The 12820-nt window shown below is 34.7% G+C and overlaps 1 protein-coding gene across 4 annotated transcripts in view; it reads right to left on the bottom strand.

Annotated features, from left to right (window-relative positions):
* Positions 1-405: 405 nt before the first annotated feature.
* Positions 406-12820, bottom strand: part of ATG10 (autophagy related 10) — a 112144-nt gene continuing 99729 nt past the window's right edge. For 3 of the 4 annotated variants that reach the window (XM_039320756.1, XM_039320757.1, XM_039320755.1), the window contains 3 exons: positions 4832-4929; positions 2174-2289; positions 406-594 (listed from right to left, as the gene is read on the bottom strand). In XM_039320756.1, coding sequence (XP_039176690.1) covers positions 2178-2289; positions 4832-4929 — 210 coding nt within the window. In that variant the 3' untranslated portion in view covers positions 406-594; positions 2174-2177. Of the gene's footprint in view, positions 595-2173; positions 2290-4690; positions 4720-4831; positions 4930-12820 lie in introns of all 4 variants that reach the window. The other variant, XR_005553879.1, reaches the window with a different exon arrangement.

Raw genomic sequence — 12820 nt, 5'->3', positions numbered from 1 at the left:
GTGAAGACTTACAGAAAACGTTTGACCTCTGTCATTGCCAACAAAGGATATATAACAAAGTATTGAGATGAACTTTTGATATTGACCAAATACTTATTTTCCACCATAATTTGCAAATAAATTCTTTCCAAATCAGACAATGTGATTGTCTGGATTTGTTTTCTCATTTTGTCTCTCATAGTTGAGGTCTACCTATGATGACAATTACAGGCCTCTCTCATCTTTTTAAGTGGGAGAAATTGCACAACTGATGGCTGACTACATACTTTTTTGCCCCACTGTACCTTTGGCAATTGCTTTCCATGATTTGAAGCACTGGCCCAGATGTTGCTCCAATACAGGTTTTGGGGAGGATGTCTTTTTACCCCCTTATCATAGACAAGGAAATTATAATACGAATCAATATTTGTATCCCAGTGGCATCATGTATTTAGATTGAAATGAAAACTTCTTTGTAAACTGGATGTTCATCACACTATATCAACGCAACATGGTCTCCATTGTTGTATTATCCTTAGCTCCAAGTATAAGTTAAATTATAAGGCTTGTGACACTTTATATTTTACTCCAAATCCATATTTTTCTGTCCATAATCTGAAATAACAATGAAAAAGTAATCAGAAACTATGGTTTGAATAAGATCAAAATGTAAACATAAATGATGAATCTAAACTTGCTTTTGATAAATCTTGCTTTTATTTTTTTCTTTGATTATTAGAATAATTACCCTCAGCATTTGAAAACAGTTCTTCACTGAATAAATATTTAAGACAAATAACTATCACTGAGAAAATACTCTACAAAAAAATATATAAGCAATTTTAGATTTACTAGATACTTTATGCAGTTATCACTTCAACATGTATTTTTTCCAAGACAAAAATATAATATGTGAAAGATGCTTCCATATTCATTTATTTTATTACATTTCAATTCTAGTTTTTATTCTAGTTAAGTGAGACTAATCTTATTAGTCATAGTCATGATTACTGTATTGTAAGTAGCAATCATATATAAATGGGAAATAAATTTTCTCTATAAACAGGGAAAAGTTCTCATTCCAGTTTCTCAACCAGAGTGAAAATTATCTCTAATTTAATCTGCACCAGCCAGAGAATTTGAGTTTTCACATAAAAGACATCAATGTATAGTATTCTAAAGAATAGTGTAAAACCAATGGAAAGATACAAAATATAATATATAAGCCATATAATAAAAATAAAAGCAACAAACTCAGGAGAACACCTTTTAGAAAATCTATACTCCCATTTAGGTGTAAAGGTATTGGTATATAAAAAACATTTGATATTTTATAGTTTGAGAAGCAAACCTATGATTAGCAATTAGTAATTCTAAGAAAGAGAGCTTTTGAATATGTAATTTAAATAAATACTATTTTAGAAGAATGTGCACAAACTGAAATATATTTTGTTTCAAACACAAAATAAATACATCACATTCTGAAAGTTCTGCCAAACCATTCTAGATGATTTGGTAGAAACATATCCCAGAATATTCTTGGTTAAATCAAATTAAAATAATTTTATAGGATGAGTAGGAAAAGACTGATGATCATTATCTACCTGCCCCACTATCTTCCATTCCATTCCACCTGATCGTATCTTTTATACCTCCAATTCCCAACAATAATGTCACAGCATACTGCATTGGACCACCCACTCCTAATGTTCAGAACTTTCCATTTTCTTGTTACCTTGCTTTCCCTCAATCCTTGTCAATATTTTACTGTTTCTACTCTTCCTGCCACCAAAAGAGTTCTGTCTATAATAACTCCATAGTGATCCATAATCAGGACAAAACAAGCCAGCTTAATTCATTATGTGTACCAAATGTGTATGTTTGGTTTTGGATATAAACCATCAAAACTTACATGAATTTGAGTAGTTGGCTCTTCTAACTGGCCTGGGGACCCAATGGGGAGGTGTTATACTGGAGTGGCTAATAGACTGAAATAAGACTCCACCTCCATCCCATGTATATCTTGCTCTGTTCCTTCCCATCTTTGACGACTTTTAATCATTTTAATGTTAATATTTATTATTTTAATACTTTATCCTACAGTTTTTATTTACTTGTAAGCAGTCTAGAGTTTCCCCTTGTGGAGATGAGTGGGATAAAAAAATAAATAAATAATGACATCCTTATATTTTACCTCTTTAATGAGCACCTGTAGTCTCTTCCAAATTGGTTTTTGCGTAACTCAAAGGCAGATGGAGACCCACAACTGGGCCAACAACACTCAACCATGAAATAATGTAATTTGTATGCCTACAAAGAAAAAAGGAAATATACATTTCTATTTAGGGGAACAGTAATGAAATATTCCAAGCATCTTTGAAAGTTAGGCAGTATTTTTTATTAAAGTGTTATGACACACAGCTTATAAGAAAGAACATTTTGTAAAACAATTTACATTACTGACAATTCTAACCTTCCAGTACAGTGTATTTTGAGACAGACACAGTTGTTAGACATCTCTATAGAGGATGAATTAATTGTAAGAGGTACCACCATAAAGTCTTTTAGCTGGTGATTGTGAGATTATTTTATTACAATTTTTTATATTTTAAATTAAGTATAACACAAGTCAGCTTTTTTTAAAAAAATCCTGTTTTAAATAAGAAAAGCTGCAAAAATTACAAATGAAATTCAACAGATCTGAAACATAGTGGAACCTGTAATGTAATAAAAGCACAAAGCCACAAATAACTGAAAGCTCTTTTAGAAAGGAATATTGCAAAGAGTGTTTAAAGCCCATAGAACTGGACTTTGATGAATTTTTAAAAGCATGAAGTTATTTGTCAAGTAACCCAAATAAATGGATGACTGGACACTGATACTGAGAATGTAGCTTAATTTCTTCTCACATTTCTCTATTTCATTCATTCAATTGAATTTTTTAGTCTTTAAGGAATATAAGAAAGTTCAAATTCTCAGCCCTGAATAGCAGTACGACTGAACTGCTACCTGTAAATATAACAAAGAAGGGAATTGTAGTTGGTGGCTCCCTACTTCTAGAACCAGATTATAGTCAAACATACCTCTTGAACTTAAGAAAACAGATTTTAATCAATACAAAGCAATAATAGGTGGCAGGCAAAGAAAATGGGAAGATGCTGAAAACATAATTGTAATTAAATTTAACAAAGAAAAATAAAAACAGCAGAAGCCACTGTAGATGCATAAAACCATTAGTGACCATCTGGAAAAAGAAGACATATATGGCAGTTAAGGACATTAAGTGACGTCACTAAGGAAGAATGTGTACTAGTGTTCTAGTACACAAGAAAAAGAAACACTATCCAGTTAGTCCTTGACTTACAACCATTCATTCAGCAACTGTTTAAGTTATGATGGAGCTAAATGAATGATCGTTACAACCAGTCCTCAGAGTCCCAGCAGCCCCACAGTCAAATGATCATCGGGCACTTGACAACCATCTTACACATTAAAATAATTTTATTTTAATATTTTTAAAAAGAAGATAAAAGAAGATATTTAATAAAAAATAAGATAAAGTAAGAAAATGCAAAGAAAGAAATTAAATAGAAAACTAAAAGCGCAAGAAAGAAAAAAAGTAATAGAAAAATAGAAAAGAAAAAAGATACAAAGAATTGGTTTCCATTTTTTTACAGTAGTTATTAGAACAATTATAAATTTATCTCTTATTCTATGATTACAACATTACTCTCTTCTTTCTATAATCTATCCTGCCTCAAAATTACAAATTGTAATTCATTTTTCTCTGTTTTATGCTAAAAGTGCACAAGAGGTTTCCAGTCAACTGTACACATAGGTATTGTCTTTCACTGACAAAAGAAAGTTCCACCATCTTCAACAACCACTCCGCTACTATAGGTGATGCCGGCTCTTTCCATCTGTGTGCATACAATAATCTCACTGCAGTTATATACAAAAACTAAGTTCCATGACTTTTTTCCAATTGTTTGTCCATGAATCCCAAAAGAAAAACATCTGATCTCAAACGTATATTAATCTTTTAAATCCTCTTAATCAGTGTGAATATTTGAATCCAAAACTTCTACTTTTTTTATACATCACATAGACATTTGTGACCTTCCCTGCCAGTTTCATCAGAAAATCAATGGGGATACCAGTACAGAAGGTTGGAAATCACTGGGATAAGTCTCCCCTCAACTGTTCATCCTCCCTCAGACTCTCTGAGATTGCACAGCCCTCTACACCCTCCTCAGTCCTACCACACCTCCTTTCAACCCTTGCACCCTCTCCATCCTATCAGCAGCCACTTATTTCCCTGCTGTCCTGCTTACAAGCTTCCTGGAACTTGCAACTTCCTATTGGCTTCCCCACTGACTTATTTGTGAAAGCTAGCAGATAGTTGTTTCACTTAATGACTATGGGATTCAGTTAAGAATGGCAACCAGATTGCAGGGATTACCACCACTAAGCAATGTGGTTCTGCTTTACAATCACCTTACTTAGCAACAAATTCCAGTCCCATTACCATCGTAAGTCAAGGACTACCAGTATGAGCTGGTGAACGATTTCCAAGTTTCAGGTAGAAGAACTCTCGATATAGTTCTGCATTTGATTTTGGACACTACATTTTCAAAAAGATACAGAGAAATCAGTACAGGTACAGAAAAAGGCAATGACTCATTATAACAATAAATTTAGGAATTAGTACCTTATTTTGTGACCTGTTTTCTCCGATAGCTATAAAAAACATATATAGTTCTTAAGTAATAGTTCATCATCAAAAATACATTATTAATTTTTTATGAAATATTTAATATTGGATTTCAGAATGTACACAGGTATTACTCACTTTTTTTGTTTATGTAAATTGGATAATATTGAAGACATAAATTCATTTGTCCGGCAGGGATGAATTACAAAGAAAGGCTGACCAAGTAGTGGATGTTCCTAAAAAGAGGGAATCTGGTTAATTGTATAAATGCATTTTTAGTATACAAAATTGTTTACAGTTCACAAGTTGTCCCATAATATTTTTTTTTAAAGGTACTTTTTTCAATGAATGGAAGTGAAGTGAAATTGAATTGCCCAAGATCAGCCCCAATCTTGGGCCATGGCCCACTACCGGGCCACAGCCCATTGGAATTGGGCTGCATGAGTGGTGGGCAAGAGCATGTGAGTAGCTCTACTTGCATGAGCAGCAGGTGCTTTTGTGAGTGGCAGGTGCTTGTGCTCATATGTGAAGCTTCACTTGTGTGAACAGTGGGTGAATGGAGTTGCACGTGTGTGCCTACCACTCGCATGGAACCATCCCCTCTCACCTGCCCACTGGGCCCTCAAACTGGAAAGGTTGGGGACCGCTGATCTAATAAGCCTGAGGCATGAATCCTAGATTTCTAAACCTATTCAGTATTATTTTGAATAAACTATTTTCATTTATTTAACTACAAAAGTGTCAACATGATTAAATAACAAAATCTAATTAATTGTAAGTGTACGTAAGTTGGAATTATAATAATAATACTCATACAATACTGCATTTAATCTTACAAATGTACCATCTAAATATTATTCTTAAAACATTAGTCATGTGAAAAATTTATTTAGCATTTGAACATTAAAAATGTTTAAGCACATTATAACCTCATGGTAAATTCCAAATACACAACATTCTAAATTATTTTTTAAAAAAATCACACAAGAAAATGATGCCAGGGCAATGGCTGGGCAGAACATGCATGAAATGTTAAAATAAGAATGATTGTGAAAGTAATTTCCAAGCTACGCTTTTTCCTTCTCTTCGTATTAGCAAAAGGATTTACAGAGATGAATACATTTAATTCTGAATTTAAATGATTTATTGTTCTTTTTCAAGCCAGACCTACTGCTAAGTGCTAAACTCATATTGGTGTTATTGAAATTTTATTAGTCATAATTGGGTTTGTCAATCAGAATTTACATTTGGCTCATAAACATTTTGATTATGTTCCTGTAGTTTGGTAGCATTAAGAAAATAAACTTTGCTACTTGTCACAACCTTTTTTCACATATTTTTTTTAAACTGGACCCCCAAAAAGCATAGCAGTGAGGAATATAATTTAAAAGAATAATAAGAATAAAAAACATAATATAACTCTAATCATATATTTAAGATAAACTTAAAGTATTTAAGGCAGTGGTGGCAAACCTATGGCACGAGTGCCAGAGAGACGGCACTCGGAGCCCTCTCTGTGGGCATACGTGCCATTGCCCCAGACTTGCCTCCCCCCATGGCCCCCTCCTCTCCAGCAGCCCCCCTGAAGGAGACTCGCCCTCGAGCGAGGCCCACATGGAGCAGCGCAGCCAAAGACATGGCAGCCAGGCAGCGTAGACAATACTCTGCCCTCACACCCCATCATGCAGTTGATGCTGCAGGGCGCGGGCAGAGGGTGTGGCCGCCATAATGCTGCTGGGCTGCCTGGGCAATCTGTGGCGGGCCCTGGAGGCGGTGAGTGGTGCTGTGGGCAGGTGGGGCGGGGGATGGGGGCAGAGCGGGTGGTGGTGGTGGAGCGAAGGTGGGACCAGTTTTTGGGCATTTGGTCTCTAAAAGGTTCGCCATCACTGATTTAAGGTAATCTTAGCTATATGTAGGACTACTATTTTCACATTTACCAGCTTATATCAGCATCAGACTTTTGCATGTTCTTTTTCTACAAATCAAATGCTCTTTTATTTTGGGAGATATAAGCACACCCATTTTCATATCTGTCTTATCTAGAAATGGTCAGCATATGATTTTCTAGATGTTCAACTCTCATCAAACATAGTCAACTTAGCTAGACATTAAAATTCTTTTATCCTATACAGGTAGTTCTCTATTTAAACTCTGAAACATTGAAAGATTTTGGAAAATAACAAGTCAGTTAGTGAGACAAATTTATCATCTTTAATTTTGTGCAAAATATAATGTAAAAATGAATGTATAAAGATATGCAAAATAGTGCAAATATACACAATGAAACTATAACATTTATCAAACTTAAGATAGAAGAATATTAAATGTTTTAGATTGCTTTTATTTTAATCCTGTAGATCCCAACTATAAATTCATGCAAAGATATTACCATCTGTTATTCATATAAATGAACTGATGTAATTTTTCATAATGAAATAAGTGCCAAATTGAAAAAAAAAACCTTTACTATTGCATCAGGGAAATTTTAAAAACTTATTGCAAAGACAGATTTCTGGAAAAGAACCAAATCTTGAAGCTGTCAATAAAATTTTAATTATCAAAATTATTTCTATTATCTATTATTAATTATGTATTATCAAATGAATGTCATACCTTAGTGAAAAAAATAGAGATAATTTTTCCAGGTTGAAATATCCTAAAGATATGCATACTGCCACTATAATAAAATTCATTTGTTCAATCAATATCCTGTTTTTCTGGCTTTAAAAAAAAAATTCCCATCAATGTTCAAAATATCTCTATCACTTATAATTCTCTCATAATAAATTATATTTGGGTAACCAAGGGCTTCCCTTATTCAAACCCTTTTAGAATTTTCATACTTTCCATCTCATAACAAAGTATAATATTCTAGTTACAAATCCTATCCTTCTAATTATAATAATACTTTTATTTCTAACTTATCTATTTTCTTAACCATATTCAAACATCTGTTTAATAGTATAATATCCCACCTAATAGATCAAAACCTCTATTTTCTTCAGTCTTACTCTAGCTTTCTTCCTTTGCCAAATAACTTTCCAAGTCAGTGCATTTGAATCATCAAATAATTCTTTCTCTGTTTTTGTATATATTGTTTGGAACGAGGAAGAGAATTTGATTGAAGTATTTTTGGAAGAATGCTCAACCCATTTATATTCATTAAATAGCTTCCATCGTTCTCCTTCAGTTTTTCTTTTCATTTCTTGTTTCTTATTGTTTGTTATCACTGCATCTTTTAATTTTTCATATGTCTGTATCTGTCCGTTAATTCCTTCCTTTAGGTCCTCCATCTCTGGATTTCTTCTAATTTTCCTTCTGTTTTTTGGGTTACTAGCTCCTTCTTTGTAGTCATTGTTTGGATTTGTAAGTTTAGGTTAGAAAATTGTTCTTTTACCTCATTTGTGTTATTTTTAGTCTCATCATGAAATAAAACAATTGTCTCTTGGTTTGATTTCAACATAGAAATAACTTCTTTCTGAGATTCATTAACATTTTCTTGTTGATATATCAAGCTGGGGGCTTCAGAGACAAATGTTAAAGATGATTTTTTAGCAATTGATGCTAAGTATGGAACATCCGTTTTGTTTTTGTATGTACTCTTTATAGTCCAGTAGGGTCCCCAACACAGATAAGTGGCCCAAGAGTTTTTTTTTCCCTTTTCCCAACTGCAGTCTGCAAAAGTGAAAGTTTCCAGGAACAACAAAGAGTCTTATCTAAGTCCAGGCTTCAAGCCATGTTTCCTTTAAGTATAATAAATTGTAGTGCCGTAATTCACCACTAGATGTCGTTGACACTGTCTTCCAGCTTTCCAAAGCCAAGCCTATTTTACAGACTTTTAAATATTATTTCTAAAAAAAAGTCTCAAAGGTACTTTTAGTCCACAAATTTCAAAACTATATATCTGTATTAATTCCAAATTCATCTTGTAGTTTTCTCTATTTTCCCCCAAAGCAATTTGGGGGAAATTGCTTTTCTTTTCCTGAGGGAGTGAGGCAAAAATTTCCCTTCCCTCTCTCATCGGGGAGGATTCTTTGCTTTGGGCACTCATTTTTCTTGGAAAATAGTATTAAGGTCATAAAAAGAGGATAAAATCTCACCCAGTTCCATCCATGTTGCTCAAAAATTGCTAGTTAGTGTGTTAGTTAGCTGCTAACATTGGATGTTCCTGCTTGACATAATGCTTATCTTCGGTTGTCAGCAGCTTCTGACTAGCCACACGAATGTAGCCAGTCTTTCCCCCACCAGTTTGGAGGGCTTCCTCAGATTCAGCAGAAGGACCACCGCCCCTCCGTGATCGATGAGGGTCCCCTCCTTCTTTGTCACCTCTCAGGGTCAACATTTGACCCCTAGCGGGGCAAAATTGAACATGGAAGACGGAACCCCGTCTTCCTGCGCCCATCACACCGCGACACCTAAGCAGAAGTCACCATCCATCTTGATACTGGTTGTTTTCACTTTCTTTTCACATTTTCTATAATTACAGTTTTATCTAAAGATATAGGTTTTTTCATAATGTATCTAAAGTCATTTGGCCTTGGGTGACAAGTCTGGACTGATTTTAGTTTCTTGGCTACCCATATATTCTCAGAATCTTCTCCAACACAAAAGTTCAAATGCATCAATACTCTTTCTATTGAACTTCTTCAAAGACCTACTTTGCTTCCATATAGTCTTGCAGGCAAAACCATTGCTTGTGCAAATTTGTTCTTGATAAGTATAAACAGATGAAAGCATCTGAATATCATTTTATGTTTTCCTACCAAGCATTAGTGTGTATTTGTGCTACTCTTAATAGTCCATCCAAAAGAGCAGAAACTAACTACCACTTCAGTATCTTTATTGTCATATCACTGACTGGCTGCTGTACCTGTTATTAGGTTGCTTTTTTAAGATTAAATATAATCTTATCCCCATGTTTACACTGTGCTCAACTTCTATTACCAGAGCCTGGAATCAGAGAATTATTAGCATACCACAGGTTACTGATGCTTCCTCCTCTAATTTTAAAACCACATTTAACTTCTTGCAATCAGAGAACATAGGCTGATTAAATGACATGTTAAATAAAGAGAGAATATATGGCATTTGTTCACTCCTTTGCCAAACTGGAGCAATGATATATTGCCATGTTCTGCCTGAACTCTGGATTTTGCCTATATATTTCAGGTGAGCGACATATACATTTAATAAATAAATATATAAAATATAGATTTTGCATGAATACATTGAGAAGTTCTTGGACTTTAATTTTCTAAGGACATTTCACAGACTGTCATGATAAACACAATCAAAGACCTTTCTATAATCAACAAAGCACATATTGTCAGGCGCAAGTGACCAGATCCACATATGCAGAGTTCAAGATAACTAACAGAATAATAGAGTTGGAAGGGACCTTGGAGGTCTTCTAACCCATTCCTGCTCAGGCAGGAAACCCTATACTACCATAAATGCCGGTGTACAAGGCGACCCGGCGTATAAGACGACCCCCGTCTTTATAGCCGGGCCGCATTCCTAGAACATCGTCTTATATACCGGAAACTACCAGTATTTCCGGCGTATAAGACGACTCGGCGTATAAGACGACCCCCGTCTTTGGCGCCGATTTCAGCGCTCGCGGAAGTCGCCTTATACGCCGGCATTTACAGTATTTCAGGCAAATGTTTATCCAGTCTCTTCTTAAAAACTTCCAGTGTTGGAGCATTCATAACTTCTGGAAGCAAGTTGTTCCACTGATTAATTGTTCTAATTGTCAGGAAATTTCTCCTTAATTCTAAGTTGCTTCTCTGCTTGATTAGTTTCCATCCATTGCTTCTTGACCAGCCTTCAGGTGCTTTGTAGAATAGTTTGACTCCCTTGTCTTTGTGGCAACCCCTTAGATATTGGAACACTACTATCGTGTAACACCTAGTCCTTCTTTTCATTAGACATACTCAATTCCAGCAATCATTCTTTTTATGTTTTAGCCTCCAGTCCCATAATCCCCTTTGTTGATTTTCTCTGCACTTTGTAGAGTCTCAACATCTTTTTTTTTTTACATTGTGGCGACCTAAGCTGGATGCAGTATTCCAAGTGTGCTCCTACCAAGGCATTGTAAAGTGATATTAACACTTCCTGTGATCTTGATTCTATTCCTCTGTTAATGCAGCCTAGGACTGTGTTGGCTTTTTTGGCAGCTGCAGCACACTGTTGGTTCATAGTTAAGTGATTGTCCACTAGGACTCCAAGAACCTTCTCACAGTTACTATTAACTATAGCTGTGCATTTGGTTTTTCTTGCCTAATTGTAGAACCTTACTTTTTTCACCACTGAATTTCATTTTGTTAGATAGCACCCAATGTTCAAGTCTGGCAACATCTTTCTATATCTTAAGCCTATCTTCTGGAGTATTGGATATTCCTGCCAGCTTGCTGGAACCTGCAAATTTGATGAATTGTCCATTTATCCCCTGATCCATAAACCACTTTATTGCAATCTGCTTATAATTGAGGTATCTCCCCAGATTGCTTGCCTTCCCTTGGGAATAGATAGATAAGGTTCCATTGGGCTTGGGGTGGGGGGGGGGGAGGATCAATCTTATATTTCTTGAGATTGAACAATGACTCAAAGCTAATTCCCTGCTTGATCCTCCTCCCTTTCTGGGTGGACATTTCCCAACACATATTGACTATTTATTGGAATTCTTTCACTTCTGCAAAATAATTTTTTACTGATCCAGCATGCATCAATAGCAACATTTCTTATTCCCTGGCCAAGCTTTGTCATCTGGCATCTCCCTTTATATAGAGAGCTTTAATCTGTGTTGGATGGTTCTGAGTATTGCTTAGTATGTGAAATATACTTTTGTACTGGTATGTAAATCAATCTATATTGTTCTCCAAATTTGTTCTCCAAATTTGCTGACATTGTTTGGTACAACTTTTACAGATTCTTCTTCTGTTGCTTGTCATATCTGTAGATATTATCAATTCCTCCAGCATTCCAGTTTGGAAAAGACAGATATGCTGATCTATCTCCAGAAGATTTTGTACATAGGAAATATTTTTCAAGGTATCTTGGATGTTGATAGTGCTAATTTCCAGAATTTAAATACTTCCATCTTTGTTTGATCTTCTTTAAAATCAATTACTATCTGTACATTGGCAACCCTTAGTATATCAATCTGAATATTTATATTATTTATTACAATTTATTGCAATTTACTAGTATATAGTATCAGTGCTTTTTTTGTAAAAAAAAAAAAAAAGGTACCGGAACTCACACATGTTATACAACCCACCTTGCCTACCCTACAAGGTTCCATCCAAAAAAGGTGCCGGAACTCCATTCTGGGCGTTCTATGACAAAAAAAGTCCTGTATAGTATATAGAAATATACTATATACCTATATATATCCAGAATATACTAGAATTTATTACTATTTATTAGAAGTAGCCCATTATTATTGTTGAGAAGAGGAACATTGGAATAAATGAAAAAAGTGAATTAATGAAATGATCATATAGATCAAGATAAACAAAACTGTAATTAATAATTGTCTTCCATTTAAACATTTAAAAAATATTTCCATTAAATTCTAAGCAAGATGACAAATCCCTGCAGAATAAGCTTCCTGATCAAATGGTTGCATAATATTAGTAGTAGCAACTATACCATCTTTCAAAGTTAATCAAAATTATCTTATGTTCTTGGGGTAAATACAAGTGTTCAGATGATCTTACTGAAATCAAGGTTCTAACGAACAGGACATGTCCTTTCTCTAATACTATGACACAGCTAAACAGCCAGTGTATCAACTTTTTTTCAATCTGACACCATTCAGATGCATTAAAGCAGAGTTCACTTGTCCCTAACTAGCCTGTGTTGACTGGAGACAAAGTTATTGTCTAACAACAGACTGGAAAAGAATAGTCTCTTCTTTTTTAATTGCAGGAATCAAAACATATACATTCTGATGGCCCATGCCATCAGCCTTATTCCCATATTTAGGGAAGTATTAAGTGGAAGAAAATTGGGCTGTCCTAAATATTTGATGCTATTTCCCCCTTAAATGGCTTGTCTCCTAACCAATTCTTCAATATCCTTCTATCCCTCCATGCACCAATAGCTGTTGAAATAGCTCCG

This window comes from Crotalus tigris, unplaced genomic scaffold (assembly GCF_016545835.1).
Source record: "Crotalus tigris isolate CLP2741 ecotype Arizona unplaced genomic scaffold, ASM1654583v1 scf7180000023687.2574627, whole genome shotgun sequence".
NCBI lineage: Eukaryota > Metazoa > Chordata > Lepidosauria > Squamata > Viperidae > Crotalus > Crotalus tigris.
This window is presented reverse-complemented; position numbering and strand designations above follow the sequence as displayed.